This window comes from Cloeon dipterum, chromosome 1 (assembly GCF_949628265.1).
Source record: "Cloeon dipterum chromosome 1, ieCloDipt1.1, whole genome shotgun sequence".
Lineage (NCBI taxonomy): Eukaryota > Metazoa > Arthropoda > Insecta > Ephemeroptera > Baetidae > Cloeon > Cloeon dipterum.
In genome coordinates this window covers 10,314,103-10,330,711 of record NC_088786.1, presented here as the reverse complement: position 1 = coordinate 10,330,711, position 16,609 = coordinate 10,314,103, and the positions used below count along the sequence as shown (strand labels likewise).

The 16,609-nt window shown below is 39.4% G+C and overlaps 4 protein-coding genes, 1 long non-coding RNA gene and 1 other non-coding gene across 10 annotated transcripts; 2 read left to right on the top strand and 4 right to left on the bottom strand.

Moving 5' to 3' along the window:
• Positions 1-218: 218 nt before the first annotated feature.
• PICK1 (protein interacting with PRKCA 1) lies at positions 219-3,202 on the bottom strand. 5 transcript variants are annotated; one of them, XM_065496760.1, is made up of 9 exons: positions 2,827-3,202; positions 2,337-2,432; positions 2,166-2,225; positions 1,990-2,031; positions 1,398-1,912; positions 1,212-1,345; positions 619-1,159; positions 492-566; positions 219-384 (listed from the first exon to the last, which is right to left on the bottom strand). In XM_065496760.1, the coding sequence occupies exons 1-9, from the start codon at positions 2,868-2,870 to the stop codon at positions 326-328; spliced, it is 1,566 nt and encodes a 521-aa protein (XP_065352832.1). In that variant the 5' UTR covers positions 2,871-3,202; the 3' UTR covers positions 219-325. The 5 variants fall into 5 exon arrangements, with proteins under 5 accessions (XP_065352832.1, XP_065352833.1, XP_065352835.1 ...); XM_065496761.1 differs by lacking the exon at positions 2,166-2,225; XM_065496763.1 differs by lacking the exons at positions 1,990-2,031; positions 2,166-2,225; positions 2,337-2,432 and adding an exon at positions 2,618-2,680.
• A 280-nt stretch (positions 3,203-3,482) lies between these two features.
• On the bottom strand, positions 3,483-3,601 carry LOC135934899 (5S ribosomal RNA). Its single transcript, XR_010574158.1, has one exon. It is a non-coding gene; the product is annotated as a 5S ribosomal RNA (ribosomal RNA).
• A 1,944-nt stretch (positions 3,602-5,545) lies between these two features.
• On the bottom strand, positions 5,546-6,737 carry LOC135945705 (uncharacterized). Its single transcript, XR_010575458.1, has 3 exons — positions 6,633-6,737; positions 6,082-6,496; positions 5,546-6,028 (listed from the first exon to the last, which is right to left on the bottom strand). It is a non-coding gene; the product is annotated as an uncharacterized LOC135945705 (long non-coding RNA).
• A 2,070-nt stretch (positions 6,738-8,807) lies between these two features.
• LOC135934146 (SET domain-containing protein SmydA-8-like) lies at positions 8,808-11,915 on the bottom strand. The gene is made up of 3 exons (XM_065475689.1): positions 11,457-11,915; positions 9,881-10,720; positions 8,808-9,378 (listed from the first exon to the last, which is right to left on the bottom strand). Exons 1-3 carry the CDS (start codon positions 11,841-11,843, stop codon positions 8,941-8,943), a joined length of 1,665 nt encoding a protein of 554 aa, XP_065331761.1. The 5' UTR covers positions 11,844-11,915; the 3' UTR covers positions 8,808-8,940.
• A 531-nt stretch (positions 11,916-12,446) lies between these two features.
• On the top strand, positions 12,447-14,466 carry LOC135934154 (isoaspartyl peptidase/L-asparaginase). Its single transcript, XM_065475700.1, has 5 exons — positions 12,447-13,086; positions 13,186-13,263; positions 13,318-13,519; positions 13,865-14,103; positions 14,167-14,466. Exons 1-5 carry the CDS (start codon positions 12,897-12,899, stop codon positions 14,367-14,369), a joined length of 912 nt encoding a protein of 303 aa, XP_065331772.1. The 5' UTR covers positions 12,447-12,896; the 3' UTR covers positions 14,370-14,466.
• Positions 14,467-15,327: 861 nt separating this feature from the next.
• On the top strand, positions 15,328-16,545 carry LOC135934100 (defense protein l(2)34Fc-like). The gene is made up of 4 exons (XM_065475620.1): positions 15,328-15,531; positions 15,589-15,728; positions 16,245-16,342; positions 16,404-16,545. The coding sequence occupies exons 1-4, from the start codon at positions 15,357-15,359 to the stop codon at positions 16,471-16,473; spliced, it is 483 nt and encodes a 160-aa protein (XP_065331692.1). The 5' UTR covers positions 15,328-15,356; the 3' UTR covers positions 16,474-16,545.
• The last annotated feature ends 64 nt before the right edge of the window (positions 16,546-16,609 follow it).

Below are 16,609 nucleotides of genomic sequence, written 5' to 3'. Positions count from 1 at the left end.
AGCATCATTTCCAAATACATCATACTTTATCCTTGTTTAAATTGAAGCTAAACCATTTATTGATATTAAAATATTGAAAAGGCATCGCATAGGAGCATTTTAGCCAAAATAATCTATTAATATTAATGTTCTTAATGTTTATATATTAAATATAAATAAAAACTTGAGGTCAGCAGATAAACATTTTTGACATTAGGCAAAGAATTGACAAAAGTTGCTATTTGGTAAATGGGTGTATTTTATACAATTTAGTAAACAATATGGATCATACATTTTACAGACTAGTCAAACAGAAATTTAGGAAATTTATTTTGGAATGGGATTTTCACAGCCCAAGCAAATCCCCAAGATCGCTCTTGCTGGTATCTGGTGCACCAAAAAGTTCTGGAAATGTTGAAATTCATTATCAATTTGATATAAGGTTATGCTTGCTGAATATTGTTTAAATTTTGTTTATAATATGATATTATTTTATGATTATAAATTTTTACCATCTAGATCAGATGCTGGCTGCTCTTGTGGTGGTTTTTCTTCTGTCAACGTCATACCAGAAAATAAGTCCACATCTGCAATATTAAATTTACATTAAACAATTTTCCTTATTTATTATCTTTTTACCAATGAGATTATCATCATCAGCAGTTTTCCCAGAATCCAGGTTATCACTCTCAGCGTTTTCAGGGAGAATTTCAGTATCATCATCATCTTCTTCAGTTTGCTGTTCATCCTGTGCTGGATAGCTAAAAGCAGATCTGGAGAGATCGACCTCCACTGGGAAAAGTTGTCCCTCATTCAAGAGATCATATGATGTTTTATGGAATGCGGCGAGACTAGTGAGAAGTCTTTTCAATTGGTGTGTAACATCTTGGACATGCTTGTTGTCCAACAATTCCAGCTTGACTAGGACATCAGCGCGTAATTTCGCGAATTTGGTTCTCGCTTCTTGCCGACAGCGAAGGACAAGTCGGTACTCATAATTTCCCGTCTCAAGACGGTACAGGGGTTCCTGTAGACTAGCGTAGCTGTGCTCTTCATCGTCCATCTCTTTCACTTTCAGACAGTAAGATAGGTACTCAAATTTGGCATCTGCATACTTTTTTATGGTCAGTTTCGTGTCTGGAATGGCTTTGTACAAATACGTGCCCAAATCATTCAGAATCTATAAAATTATAAATTAGATAATTGGTTTCAAAATAATGATGATTTCTTACAGGTTTCACAGTTTGTAGCATTTTAATCCCCTCCTTTTCGATTTGCCTGTGCTGGTCGCCAAATGTTCGAAACGCTTCTGAAGCGCGTGGCTGTGGCTCACGGACACCAATGGCGGCAAAAGTGTCTCCAAAAGCTGGTAAACAAATTTAATTAGTGCGGTTTAGTAAAATTGTTGCTCTCCTCACCTTTGTAAACCTGCAGCAGTTCGAAATTCGCCCTTAACACTCTCTGCGAGTGCTCGACTAGGCCTCTGTAGGTGCCCTCAGTGGCTTCCAGCTCCTGCAGCTTCTTCACGAGACTGTCGTTGCATAGGATGGCCCTGGATAGGCCCAAGGCGTCTGCTGTGGCCGTGCTCATGTTCTCGACCAGCCGGTGTTTCGCCTTCTTCAGGGCCAGGTCGAGGCCCTTGCCTTGCTTGGGGTCGGCGTGCAGCCTGTTGAAGTGGATGGTGACCTTTCCCTCGGCCGCCTGGATCATTTTGGCCGCTTCGCCCTTGGTCTTCCCCTTCACAGACTGGCCCTCGACGGCCAGCAGCTCGTCGCCGCTCTGGAGACTGCCCTCCTTGGCCGCTGGCGTGTTGTCGAACACCTGGACCACATAGAGGCAGGGACAGAGAGGCGCACCGCCTCCAATGCTGATGCCGATCAGGTTGTTGGTATCCTTGGACAGGGTGACGCTGGCAGCACTCACCGTCATTCCCCTAAGCATATTGCAAGATTTTTTTATTTTCCATTGAATCAACTGTGTTTGGAACATGACTTTCGCTGTGGTACTCACATGGAGTTTTCATAGCAAAACACTCGACTGTCGTCTGGTGTGCTTTTCAAGCGGAACATTTCATGCAGAAGAAGAAACGAGAAGACAGATGCAGAATAAAGAGAGAGAAATAGGGCAATGGATGTAAACAGTGTATTAAGACTGCGAAGAAAAATTCCCTTTAAATTAAAACTTACCAAGGAACTACAATTTCAATATCATCCTTGACATTCTCTTTTGGTGGTGCATTTTCCGTGCTTTGGAGTGCAAGAAAAAGATATAATAAGAATAATTTTCTGACCAAATAAATGAAAAGCCAGAATTATGGAAATTAAACAGGATGTTGTCCTTAGAGGGAATTTAGGTACCTTATAAATTTTAACTCCTTGTCGAGGTCAACCCCAAGCTCAAGCAAAGGTTTAACCTCAGCTGACGATTGCTCTTCCAGGGGTTTACTTTCATCACTGATAGCATGCAAAACAACACAACAAATGTACAATTAAGATGAAAGAGAGGTTTCATGAGTATATCGCGTCATGAATATTATGGTGTACACCAATAGAGGGTGATTAAAAGAATAAAAGAGTGGATAAGCACAGTATTAAAAGCGGTAAATGAAAGAGTGGAACAAAATTAAAATTTAAATTACATTCGATCCTCAGCCCAAACTGGCTGGTGGTAAAAACGAGGATTACTAGACATGGCTTTGTACCTGTGACGGCCAAACAAAAAACAGCACGAAAATTAGAATTCAGCAAAACATTTAAAATAATAAGAATTGAAATTAAAAAGTGTCCCTCAAAATTGGAAACTATGAGACAATAATTTAGCTCGTGCCAACGCAGAACGTGTGCTCACATTTTATCCTCCTCCAGAAAATACTCGTCCTCGTAGTCGAGCATTTCGGAGTTGTGCGGAAAAGGGGACGTCAGCTTGATAACTTGAAATTATCAACGAGTGGTGGAGGAAAATTACAATCGCTATTAAAACAAGCAGGTGCAACCGGGTGCAACCAGCGAACGAATTATATTTTACTGCTGGTTGTATGGTGCCGTGTCAGGTGACGACCCACAGCGGCACAGCCTGTCGCCCGATATGCTAGGAACGCGGACGAGAAAAAATTGATTTGGGGCGTTAACGTTAACCCTTTATCAGCGCAGTGGTGCCACGTTTGGCAACAAGGGGCGCGCCGGACTTGTTTTTACATGATGATGACGACTTGCGATGGGAAGGATATAAGAGTGGGGGGTTGGAAACTGGACAATTTAAATCACCAATATTTATATATGCAGCATTTTTTCTCCGACCGCAAGAATTCTCACAGAAATGCATAAATTTACAATTTAATCAACCCTTGCTAAGAGGGCATAAACCCCCCAAATTTCAATAGAAGACCAAAACAGACAAAAAAAAAATAAAAACTTAACTATCTATTTAGCAGTACACGGCAAGGATCACCTGACATGTAGAGTTTCACGCAAGAAAACATTTCTTTAAAAACGCAAAAAGCAGTGCGCCTACAACAAGCAGTGTTCCCAGGCGGTCACCCATCCAAGTACTGACTGCTCTCAATGTTGCTTAACTTCGGTGATCGGACGAGAACCGGTGTGTTCAACATGATATGGTCGTAGACAACTTTTATGGTGTTTTAACAGATACTTAATAACAATAAATCATTACACAACGATTCACCACTACACTCAACTTCAATAATATTATTATGTACATAATAAAATGTATGTATGTGTATTGGTACAGTCAAGCGGGTCAAGCCCAGGTCAAGCCACCGCTCACCCAGGCTCACCACGTGATTAACTATTGTAAACTACACACACACACCACACTCTCATTACACCAACACCATAATCTCACTCTCAATCTCAACTATACACGCTGCGAATGAACTGTGGCAAGAAACATTATTATATTGGTTTCATAGGACAGTAAAATTGTTATATTTATGTGGCGCATGCTAGTCAGGACGGAATTTGCATTTATCGGACACAAATATCTAGGTGGAACAATTATTTGAACAGACGAGAAATAATATATCCGTAACAAGAGAATAACTCGGTGGCTCGTCGGTCTTTACAATTAGTTTTGGTCCAATCATCGTCAATCAAAGCAGAGGCGTGTATGATATAATTATGCATAGATCATAGAACTTAAGATCAATCGACTGTTCTTTTCTATTCATGTTATTTATAAATTTTTCATACACGCGGTAGTTTTAAAAAAGAATTTTGATTTAATGTCGTTAAAATCATTAATATGACGATCGCGGGTTGAACAAGTTATTATACAAGTCTTGATTTCATTCTCTAATCAACACCCAAGTGCTTTCTTATTAGAGAAGCTTAAAACTTTGCTCTTCTCTAAATTGTTCAGATCGTTTAGAGTTGAATCGGAGCGATTGCCAGATTAAATAGCTTACAATTAGTTGCGCTATTTAAATCGATGATGAGTCAATATTTTATTTTATAGAGGCAGAGAAAATATGTTTTTATCTATATCTTCTGTTTACATCGTTTAACACTGAAATAAGAATCAGATAACGTTTAATGTCAACTATTATCTTTTCTCCCTCTTGAATCAATTGATATTTTTGGGGTGAAATCTGCATTTGAACTGCAATAAAAAATTCGCCAATACGATAAAAAATTATTTTATTTTATAAATGACATGTGTGTGTTAAAACATACTTTTTGAAATAAATTTATGCCTTAAATTTGCATTCGTGTTAGGAATGTCCGATGCGTTTATGTAAAAATGCATATAAAATGGACACATAATTTTAAATACGTCATCTGATCAAAAGTATTTGGTGTTTTCTATACTATGATGTCTTTTTTTTATCAACAATATGATTATTAATTTTGCTAAAATCACAAAAATCGTTCATGCACGCTTCTCGTTTTACCTTCGTAAGAAGCACCTTGTTTTTGGCCAAGAACACGGGAGCGTGGTCGAAAATTGTGATTTTTCTATATTACCAAAATTATACTAACTAGGAGGTGTGAGACGATCCTAAGCTGCACATTGCGATCCCCTCAGAACTACGAGTTTCATCCGGTGTATTAAAACACAAGGCATTTTTTACTATACAGTTTCTATATGCACGCCAGAAGAATTTCAGCACTCTGCATTTTTGGTGGATGAGTATGAACAATAATATGATAAGTGACGTGACCCCTCCGACGAGCTTCCATACTGAAACGATACGAAAATAATCAAAACTTTGAATAATTTTTTTAACACAAACAAAAGTTCTGCACAGTGGCAAAGAGGCCTTCTTCAAAATACTTTGCGATGTCATACAAACCCTAAAAACCCAAATTTGGTCATGCACTTTCACAATTCATATAATCAACCTTACTCGCTTATCGCCTTACTATTTTTGTGGATTATAAGACAGGATTTGCTAACTTCAATTATTGCATAACCACTAACAATTCTAAAAATATCGCATTGTTATATATGCAAGACTATATGAAACGCATAAAAGTCGCGTGTTTCAACTCAAAAGACTGTGAGAAGGGTATCTTTTCCCCTGAGAGCGATCAGAGCAAAAGATGGTATCGTTATACAACTTCAAAATACTATCAAGCTAGAAAGAAATGAAAAGAAACGCACTGTATGTGTTATCTTTCAATTCGTGGACCCCATTGGGCAACTCCTTTGGGTCAACTTCTCGAGGGGGTTGCTGAGAAATGAATTCTTGGTCATGAGTTGCACTCGTCACTTCTGGCTTGGAGGAAGTCGATTTAGGTTGCTGTTTAGTTTTGGTCGGGGCAGGTCTCGAACTGACAATCTTTGGCGCAGGTGTGATCATTCCAGCTTGCAGCGGTGTGCTGGTCACTTTAGGCGCCGGGGCGGCCTGGGTGAACGTAGCAGACTTAGCAACTGTCACTTTTGGCGCCGGTGTAGCATAATTAGTTTTTGTGCTGCAATTACTCGGCGCAACAACGTGATTCCTTAGGCAGCCGCCCTTTTTCCACGCAAACTCCTTCGTTTCGTGAAAGCTGAAACACTGCTCAATCTGATTTTTGCACCAGAAGCACTGAAGAGGGAGAAAAATTACAACTTTCTCCTTTTATATCAAAATATTGGTACCTGAGGATCTGAGTATTTCTGGTTGGGCTTAGTACAGTCATCGCAGTTTTTGTTTTCATGGCAAAACTCTTCAGGCCTTATGGAAATCATGGTCCAGTTCTTAAACTTGGTAAAGTCGGTGAAATCGATTTGATGCATGTTGCATATCCTTGAGCCTAAATTTATTGTAACGTGGTAAATATATTCAAAAGCACAACTTCATCCTGATTAGACATACCTGTTTCCGCACACTTTCCTTCAGATGTGTCTTTCACTCCAATCGTGACCGTTCCAACAGCCGATAATTTAACTGGCAACTCTTTGTAGATAAATATGATGAAACCATCTCTAAACAAAGTTGCCTGAAAGGTGAAATTTCCCAGATCGGTACGATCTTTCAAAGTCATTTTGCCCCATTCCACGGTAAATGAATGTTCTGAAAATTAAATTATTCAAAGAGATGTTTTACACATACGCTTACAATTAATCTTCTTATACATTAAAAAATAGCACAAGCAGTGATTATCACTACTATCGTCAATGATGTGTGGTATGCATAATAAAATAATCACCGTTTTGAGTGGCTTTGACGTAGTTGCTGTGTCTAGGGTTGAAAAAGAAGCCGGCTGATAAGGGTGCAATAATTTTAGTGTCATGGCGAACATTTTTATCGGCCAAGGTGATGTAACCTTCAACGTTCACGATCACTCCATCAAAAATTTGGCCATAGAATGGAAAACCGAATTTCAAACGAACTCTCTGCAGAAAAATTTTATTAATTCACAATATAATTTAAAGCTTTGGTTCAAAAAATTGTTTAGGTTTTCACACAATCCCTCTCATATTCTACGCATTCCTGGAGCTAAGAGAAGGCTCGTATAGTGAATCGTGTGGCTTTGGAATCCGGGAAATTTACTGAGTATTAGAAAAATGCAAGCTGGGCTAAATTATCATAAAAAATGAATCAAAGAATTTGACCTATCAATATTACATTTACATTTCAAATTTGTAGGAAAATACACGAATAAAACTTTTCATTTTACAGTTCAAGATGCCCAAACACAAATTGCATGGATTAAGCGATATAATATTTTGCATATTTTGTATAACATAAGGGGCAAAAATAAATTGAAACTTACGAAATCTTGAGTAACTTTTCCATCATGTTCAAGACTTATGACTTCGTCGTCCGATTTGCTGAGGTCACGCCAAAACGGTATGCCAGCACTGTGTTTGCGGGTAAATAATACGCTGTTGTAGTTTTGATGAAAATTTGACTTAGCTCCATTCTCAAGACCAACAGACCGGCGTTCTATTGCAAATTCATTCACTGCATAGAAAGAAATAATTAACTTTTGGCCAAATTTGTGTAAAATATTGTTTTTCAAAATTGAGAAGTTTACGAAGATTTATTACTATTGCGCTAAAAATGTCATCTGCGACTCAAAAATATGTGGTATTTCGTTACCTAAATCATCTAGTTTATTGTAGATGTTATGGCCAAAACCAGTGGCACCTTCTTCATCATGAGTAGGCTGGCTCTCCAAGCTTGTCAGTCGCTTCTCGATGTACGCCGCGTCTACAATAATTGAGACTTGAAAGCTCTATAGCTATTAAATTGACGATTATTGAGATAATCAGAAATAATTAAGTTAATGATCAACCTTCCGGTATTCCTAAAATATTAAATCTTAAATATATACATTAGGTATTAAAATGTGACTTTATAAGAATTAAGAGATTTTCATAGAACGTTAAATTGTAGGAATATTCACGCGAAAACTCACTATCACTCAGGCTGTGCGTATTTTCGTTTGATGCGTGGACAAGAGCCACGACAGTTTTTAAAATCCAAATCATATTTTGGAATTTCACTCGCCCTCCTAACTGGACTGCCATTCTAAAAACTTCTATTCATTTGTGTATCGGATGAATAGCTCGATAAAAGTGAAAAGCGCATCCAGAGTGTCCGCCTTTTAATAACTCGGTCAAAATGCCGAGAATGCACTCAAAAATATTGACAATGTTCCTGAAAATGATTATAATGTACCTGCGTGGAGATGAATAAAGTTAGAATTTGTCGTATTTGCTTTGCCTTCTTGTTAAGGCCTGAACAGAAAAGCAAGTATTTTCGCCGCGCATTTCATAAATTCGTGCAATATCTTCAATGTGCTATATCCCGCTCAAAAGTAAAATTTATAGAGTTCTCCCAACAAATATGTCGAGTTAAAATTCCATTCACGAACCAAATAATTGCTCAGTTTGTTTGAGTATCATCTTGATTTTTGGTATGTCGTTAGGATGGAATATAGGTGGCAAAATTAACAATTTAATCATACAATTTATGGGCTTTTTCCGGAAAATAGGGGTCGCAGTGCACACATTCTGAAAGCTCTTGATTTGGCCGTTCCAACGGAAAGCAGATCTTGCAGATCGAACCAATACTACAGAGCCCATCCGACGTCTTTAAAGGAGCTACAAGACACATTTGAGAGTTACTATGATATCGATCGCTCGAGGGTTCGATCTCTTCAACGTTACATATAACCTGATTTTTAACGAAAATTTCACAATTTCTTGGAAATGTTCAAACCAGCTAGAAAGAGAATCCAAAAAAATTTTCTGCAGACGCTTAGGTGCACTCACATTATTTAAAAAAAAGATTAATTTGTCCTTTTAGTAAACTCGTTTCAACTAAATCGTGTTGAGATGTGTTCAAATTTTCCGGGATAAGTGAAAATGAAGAATTTAAATTCAGTTTTCTTTTTAATGTATAATTCTGAAACACAAATTTTTGCAACACACTTGAACAATGCAATTAGCACAGTGTAGGATAGCGATACAAATTATTTCAGTTGCTCCTCTCCAACTATTAGAGATTTACATATTCCTTCTCATTGGCTTTCGTGGTTTGACAATCAAAGGTTCTGTTTGGAGATTCTCAATCATATCTTCGAGAGCCAGTTCTTCATCAACAGCGCTGTCTGAATTTCTTTCATTGGAAGTGTCATCCAACTCCAATTGCTGCATTAAAATCATCAGCTTCTCCTGCAGTTTTCCCTCCATGTCCGGCTCCGTTTTTAAAACTTCAGAAGCCTCTTTCAACAGCTCCACAGCGTCGCCCAGAATTTCTTCAGCTCTCTCCCTAGTTATTCTCTCAGATTCCATGTCCAATTTGGCTTGCAGAACCATCGCTGCTTGCAGCTCAAGTTGTAACTGCGCTCTTGTCCGCGAACTGCCAGGTTCCAGCACTGAGACGGCGTCCAACAGGTCGTGCGTTAGGGATAGTTTCCTCTCCACTTGGTCGTTGTTTAAGTCCTGAATGAAATATATAAAATAAAGTGCTATTTAATCATCAAATTGAAGCAGTCGCAGAATGGTTAAACAGTTAGAAAACTAACAAATCTCTTTCACGGAATGCATAAATTATAACATTTAAGTAAATTAATTAAAATCCATCCATTTTAAAGAGTCGTTTTTGTTTGATTTCTACTAGTTTCGGTTGTCAACCGCAGTCCTATTTCATATTTTACTAAAACTTTAAAGTGCTATTTTTGTAAATAAAAATTATTATTCATTAAGCACGTTATAATTGCCATATGAAATAGATCTGCAGTAGACTGCCAAAAATGAGATTAGCAAAAACAACTTTTTACAACGAAAATGATTGTCTGGATTTTGAATTCCAACGCTCACTAGGAAACTTTCAGCGCTCTTAGCGATCCGCTTTAATAAAATGGTCAACTTTTGTATTCGTGTAACCTGACCTCACGTGAACCAATTTCCGTGATATTTTTAAATAAGAAAAAAAGAAGATTACTTTCAAAAGGAATCCAGGCACATTTCCATATATCTGCGTGAGGGCCAGTTTTGCCTGCAGGGCGTGGCCGTTGGTCGGGTGCAAAATGGCCTTGTAGCGCTCAAGGAAGGCCTCCAGCTGCTGAGGACCGTTCTTATCCACCTGCTCGAGCTCCTTCTGCAGGGCCTGGTTGCCCCAGACGATCTGCTTGGCTGTCATCTGGGCCTGGCAGTTGTTGCACTGCCAGGGCGCCGCGTCGTCGAGCGGCGCCGTGGATAGCACCTTGCCCTTGCCGGCGCACTTTGAGCAGAGGATGGCGCCCAGGTAGGTGCCCAGTTCGGCGGGGTCGGAGCACCTGACACAGCGGCACTCGAAGCACTTGGTGGCCCTGAGGTGCGCCCGTCGTTGGTGGGTGGACCACAGGGCATGCGTGTAGGTCGAGGTCACCGGGCTGCCCTTGCTGATGTCCACGGTGGCGAACACCAGCATCTTGTCGTCGCGGTCGAACACGTGCCGCGTGTTGGGCACGCAGTCGTGGTTCATCAGCGACGCCAGCGGGTATAGCCCGCGCAGCTTCACGCCGCCGTTGCGCCGGATTTCATAGGCATTTGTGTCCATGACGCCGCACACGCCCAGGATGTCCTCCTCGGTCACCTCCGCCTGCAGCCGCATAGCCAAGAAGCCGACCACGTTGTTCCGCAGCACCGTGTACAGAGGGGTCATTCTGCGTGTCTCCAGGTGCGACTGTAGACTCTTCACCTTTTTTATTTTTTCTTCAGGGAGAAGGGCATATCGCAGCGGCACGATGCACGCGTACTCGGACAGAGGTTTCGAGGCGTCCTTGATGTCGGCCCGGAAACCCTGAAATTTAATTTTTTTTTAAATATATATAACTTTAGAAATTACATATTTCAGATAATAATGTTTTTATGAAAAAGTTAAAAATTTCTAGGTCAATAAAAGTGGAACTTTTGACACTTTCAGTTTAATTCCATTATTAAAAATTACAACGGCTGATAGAAATGAAAATATTCAAAATAAAGCATTAATTTCCCGCAGTATCCATTCTCCTTTGATACATAATATGTGCATAATGATTTTGTAGGCCAATAAGGGCAATAAGAGTCTACTTGTTAGTTACTTTCCCAACAGAATATAGTTTATTTTTATCAGTTTTTCGTGATTTTCACATCAGTTTTTGATTAAAATAAATAATTTTATTGGAATGCTATGAACTACAATAATAAGGTAGAATTCTGATTTTATCTAGATTTTTCTAGTCGATATCTTAAAATTTTAATACTAGCTTAGTCTTTTTCTATACATTTCCTTGCGTGTAAAATTTCAGTTATATCTTCAGTTAACACCAAATTTATTTTGAGAAAAAACTATTTCGGTTGAAAACTAATTAGTTCAATTGAATTATTAGTTTATTTAAATCAAGATATCATTATTTTTAAATCATGCCTTCATTTGCAGGCTAGAAATAAAAAAGTAGATCCCAAATTCACCCTTCTCCTCAGTATCAGTAGTTATATTTTGTTCCAAATTAGAGATTCCCAAAGGGGGTAATAAATGATTTCACTGACTTGTATACCTTGTCCTTCATTAGCTGGCACTCAGCCTTGTGCTGTGGGGCGTTGGCGCATTCGGGGCCGCACAAGGGCCACCCGCAGCCTGGACAGGGACAGTCAACAGACGCTGGCTGGTGGCAGCCGAGGCATATGGGTGAGCTGACCATTTTCGGGCCGATCAGCAGCGGCGAGTCGGTGAAGATGAGGTCACCTTGCGAGATATTCTTGGTGGCGACTAGGTAGCGACCCTGCACGGGGTCCTCGGCCACTTTTATGGGGCGGCATTCAAAGCGGTGGCGGCCCCAGTGTTGCTTTTGGTGCTCTCGGCCGCAGTAGAAGACGGCCTTGCAGCCAGCGCACTGCTGCGCGGCATCCACCAGGCACACGGCACATTTTCCCTCCGTGGACATGCTTCTCGGATGCACGATTCTTCAATAACGATTGCTTTCGGGCCAGCAGCACCGCGGACGGCACAAGCACACAGCTTTCTAATTTTAGACATACCTCTATTTGTATGCCGACTGATGAAGACTCTGGTGGAAAAATCCTCAATTTCGGTCTCGCCGACATTTGAATGCCTTCCTCTTCAAGGTTGACACTTGACCCTTGTGATAGTTAATTAGATTTAAATTAACGTCGTTTTGATTTTATAATTTTCAATATGGCAAACAAAAGAAATTGATGACAGCGAAGGAAAACAATTATGGTTAATGCTGTCACAAACTAATGATAATAAAATAGATTTATTCAACAAATTGCTGATTCTGATACTCCTCAACCACACATATGAAGACTTCATCGTTTCAAAGAGTATTCATGCTGAAACTAGTTGAGTTAGGAAAAAACTTTTTATCAACGAAGATGAAGTTGCCCTGTTATTCAATTTCCTTTCAAGATGCGAAATACCTCGATAGCTTTACTTTTTTAGAAGCCATTTATAAAGGTCACTTTTTTAATAAATTCAACACAGATTCGTATATTATTCTGTAAAAATGCTGTGTTTATGAACGAACTTAAACCATTATTCTAACATTGCAACTCCCTTTTCCGCCTTTAAAGTTACGACATGCAACACGCATGATCAGGAAGTCGGGCGAGTTGCATAAGCCAGACGAGGTCACTCCTGTCCATCTACCACTTACGTGTTTATTTGCTTTTAAGAATTTCTGCGCTAATGAGGTAAACAACTTGAAACAGGGTGTTTAGCGAATTTAATTAACATGCTGCGGGTGCTCGCTCTTCTAATTTGACAGCTTTGGAGCCTTTTTTGAAGTGTCAATTGCAACGTCCTTGCGGTTGCAGCATGAGACTCCCGTTCCCCTCCACCATTGAGCCTCGTAAATAAAAAGCCTGTGCGTTGTTTGCACGCATTTTGCTCTCGAAACAGCCGCAGATAACAACGCGGAGTAATTCAACACGCTATCAGAGTGCATTATTTTTGTCTTTTTTGCTGATCGTCTAAAATGCTTCCTGCGTTGGTGCTTCACGGTGGAGCTGGAGACGTTGACGACGAACGAGCCCAGGCAAAACTCATAGGTGTTCAGGTCGCGGCCAGAGAGGGATGGCGCATCCTCAACATGCAAGAGGGGTCAGCCTTGGATGCGGTTGAAGCTGCGGTCCGGGTGATGGAAGATGACCCGAATTTTAATGCAGGTTATAATTAAATTTCTGTTGAATTAAGATTGATTTCAATTTCTATATACCATAAATATCGAGATCATTTAATTTAAAAAATTTATTTTGAAATTTTAGGAACTGGTAGTGTTTTAAATTTTGACGGGGACGTGGAGATGGACGCTTTAGTTATGGAGGGACACAAGCTTGAGGCTGGTAAACATTTAATTTTAAATTGAGATTTTTAACGTTGATAAATATTGTTAATAGGTGCTGTTGCTTGTCTTCGTGACATCAAAAACCCCGTTAGCGTGGCTCGGTTGGTGATGGAAAAGAGCGAGCACATTTTAATAGCGGGTCAAGGCGCTAACCGGTTTGCAGAGGCACACGGAGTGGCCAGACTGCAGCCAGAAGAGCTTGTGACAAAATATGAGATTAAATGTTTGGAAGACTTCAAAAACGGGAGAAAAGGGTATAGGTTTCAATTTAAATTAGATGAAAATAATTCCCACTGGCAGGGTTGGATTTGTTGATGCAAAAATTCGGACGATCATAGATTTAACTTTGTTAGATTAATTTTATTTTGAAATACTTTTGAATTATATATCTCTGAAAAATTTCGTTCTTAGGTAAAAAGTATTTATTTGTATAGAAATAGTCACTTCGCTGAAAAACATTTTGGATAAATTTATCCTACATGTAACAAATTATTTAAACCCATTCAATACGCCATTTTAGGATACAGATAAATTAAATTCATCTCATATGAAAATAATTGCAAACAACAAATAACAATTACTATAACTTTTCTTTCTAGAAAGCCACCGGGAGTTGGTACAGTGGGAGCAGTAGCTGTCGACAGGAAGGGTCGAGTGGCGGTCGCCCTCTCTACTGGCGGCACCTGCGGGAAAACACCTGGAAGGGTTGGGGACACACCCCTGGTCGGCTGCGGAGGTTACTGTGATGAGGCGGTTGGCGCAGTGGCCAGCACGGGCCACGGGGAGTCCATCACCAAGGCCTGCCTGGCGTCCTCAATTTTTAATCTCATGAAGCAAGGTAACTAATGCGATAAATTTATTTAACTGGTCCACATTTAATGTGTTTCAATATTTATTAAAGGAACCTCAATTCAAAATGCGGCGGATGAGTCGTGCGAATTTTTGACTTCGCGGACTGGTGGAACGGCAGGAGCCATTGCGGTCAGCAAGAATGGAGAGACTGCAGTTGCTCACACAACAGATAAAATGTCCTGGGCCATCGTGTCTGACGGAGAACTAAGGGCGGGGGTTAAGTGGGGCGAGGAGGTGCGTGATAAAATTTGAACTAAATCTGCAAAGAGTACTCGACTAGATGTGTGTAAATTTTGTGAACTTAGAATCTGAACATGACAGTTAATAAATTTGGAGGTAAAAATAAAAATCAATGAGTATCCTTGTTCGTGCTGATTCGAACAGATGAAATTTTGTCTTCAGAGTTAATGCTGATAGTACTAGTTTTGTTGATGCTTGTGGCTGCCTGGTAGCCTAGCCAACCTGTAGTACTTAAAAGAAATCTTCCTAAATCAAGTGACTTCATAAGCTCAAAATTTATTTTGGCTTCATTGACATGTGAATCTTCTTCACGTGGCATTAAATGATTATTTAGAGTTAAGTCATTTTTATGTGGATCATTACAGAAGAAATTCACTTCAACCTGTTTGATGATAAAAAACTTATCGCTTATTAGTTTCGACAAATATAATTAATTTGAACACATTTCTCTTTTTCATGTAATAACAATTAAGATGATAAAGAAAAAAACTTTGCTACCAAAATATCACACTAAATTTTAATTAGTTTTATCAGATTTATATCCTACCAGTTTTTAAGTGTTTGATAGAGCGTTTTCGCTGTAATATGCTGCTTCTGATTTTAGAATTATGCCTCTTTATCCATTAAATTTAATCTTTGCTTTTTTACGCTATAAATTTAAATTAATTTATGAATTGCCTTAGGCAACAGCCACCGTTATTTTCTTCTTTATAGTTTTCTGCTGTATAAAAAATATGCTCAAGGGTATTTTTAAGATTGACGTGAACAGTTCGCGCATCAAAACGAAATCTGGCTTTAATTGATATCAAAATTCTGAAAACATCATCTTTTTCTACGAAACTGCTTGCTGGAAGTGTCACGTATCTGATAAAAAGTAACTCTATTTGCTAACACTCACCGGTGTTGGCTTATCACTAGCATCTGACCTGATCGCGCTTGCATATAAAATGAGCGTCACTGATTGAATGGTGACTGATTCTTTGTGAACCACTTTGCAAGATGTTGATGCTCGCGTTTGTGTGTGCTTTGCTGTGCCAGGGCGTTCTTTCCTTCCCCACCGGGGCGCCGGAGGTAGCCTGCCAGGACATGACTCCTCAACATGGAGTTGAGCCTCAGCCAGAACCAAGTCCATATTGGGCCGAAATTACTAAAAAGGAAGAAAGAATATTTGATTGTAAGTGTACAACAAAAAATGTTTTAAATATAGCTACATTCTATCGATTTTAATCAGTTACCATCTATGGCGACGAGACAAACAACATCGAAGGCTTTATGATTCAGGCCCGCGACCGCAGCACCAGTCAACCCCTTGGCACCTTTGACGCAGTTGAGAATGAAGTCAAGTTAATCAATTGTCTAGGAGGCACTGGAGTAAGAAATATTTTTTACACATTTATTAACAATGGCTTTCCCATTAGCTCTATTTGCAAACACGTCTCAAATTTACCTCCTGCGATTAGAAACATCATTAAATGATAATAATGATTTGCGTGAGCGTTGCAATTTCAGAATCCGAGCGGTGATTGGGGGTCGAGTGCGGGCTGATGCGCCTACGTTTTTGACTCCCTTTGCATAGCAATGACTAGTCCATTTGGATTTGGGAGGATTGCGAAAGATTTCAGACTCGCTATATACTTGATTTCACAAGGGACTAATGTCTAACGTTTCAATAATAAACCCAGGCGCGGGGGCAGTAAAACGAGCTGGTAATTCTCTGGCTTCCACCAATGAGGCCCGTACGCCCATGTTATTCGTTTTCGATGTTACGGAGTTTTCGCGAGTTGTTCGTTTTCAGGGAGTTGCCAATCTCGTAAAAAATGTACAAAATTTTAAACTTTCCAATATATATCCAGAAAAATATTGTCTCTCATCATTATTTTTTTTCAGAATTGTGCCACGCATCCTAGTGCGTTAGTAAGTATTACGAGTGTCAAAGTTACTTGGAACGCTCCTGAAGGCGATCCCTTGGACAACATTAACTTTGTGTACGTTCATTGCAAATATTTTTCATCCCTCGGGTCTCTTATAAAAATTTTATTATTACAGATACACCGTGGTTAAGGAAGGTAGTGAGTTTTGGGTAAATCAAATTGTGCCTTTGGAAATCGCTCCCTGAGGTTTTGAGGAAGAAATGAATGTGAACAACGGGGATTTGTTTTTTAATAAATTATGAAGATAACAAACATAATTAGAGTTTTATAATAAACCAATTATGAAATTTAATCTTCTAGTTGGATATTTATGAAATTTCT

Bases quoted from the DNA above. Each gene is read 5' to 3' on its own strand.
- PICK1 (XM_065496760.1), bottom strand. From the start codon at position 2,870: ATGCTCGACTACGAGGACGAGTATTTTCTGGAGGAGGATAAAAT. The intron at 2,032-2,165 runs GTAAGTTTTAAT...CCGCTTGAAAAG, and splicing joins ATTGAAATTGTAGTTCCTTG to CACACCAGACGACAGTCGAG. The intron at 1,913-1,989 runs GTGAGTACCACA...CAATATGCTTAG, and splicing joins TTTTGCTATGAAAACTCCAT to GGGAATGACGGTGAGTGCTG.
- LOC135934146 (XM_065475689.1), bottom strand. From the start codon at position 11,843: ATGTCCACGGAGGGAAAATGTGCCGTGTGCCTGGTGGATGCCGCGCAG. The intron at 10,721-11,456 runs GTATACAAGTCA...ATTAAATTTCAG, and splicing joins GCCAGCTAATGAAGGACAAG to GGTTTCCGGGCCGACATCAA. The intron at 9,379-9,880 runs GTAATCTTCTTT...TATTTCATTCAG, and splicing joins TGCCTGGATTCCTTTTGAAA to GACTTAAACAACGACCAAGT.
- LOC135934154 (XM_065475700.1), top strand. From the start codon at position 12,897: ATGCTTCCTGCGTTGGTGCTTCACGGTGGAGCTGGAGACGTTGACGAC. The intron at 13,264-13,317 runs GTAAACATTTAA...TATTGTTAATAG, and splicing joins GGGACACAAGCTTGAGGCTG to GTGCTGTTGCTTGTCTTCGT. The intron at 14,104-14,166 runs GTAACTAATGCG...TATTTATTAAAG, and splicing joins TTTTAATCTCATGAAGCAAG to GAACCTCAATTCAAAATGCG.
- LOC135934100 (XM_065475620.1), top strand. From the start codon at position 15,357: ATGTTGATGCTCGCGTTTGTGTGTGCTTTGCTGTGCCAGGGCGTTCTT. The intron at 15,729-16,244 runs GTAAGAAATATT...ATTTTTTTTCAG, and splicing joins ATTGTCTAGGAGGCACTGGA to AATTGTGCCACGCATCCTAG. The intron at 16,343-16,403 runs GTACGTTCATTG...TTATTATTACAG, and splicing joins TTGGACAACATTAACTTTGT to ATACACCGTGGTTAAGGAAG.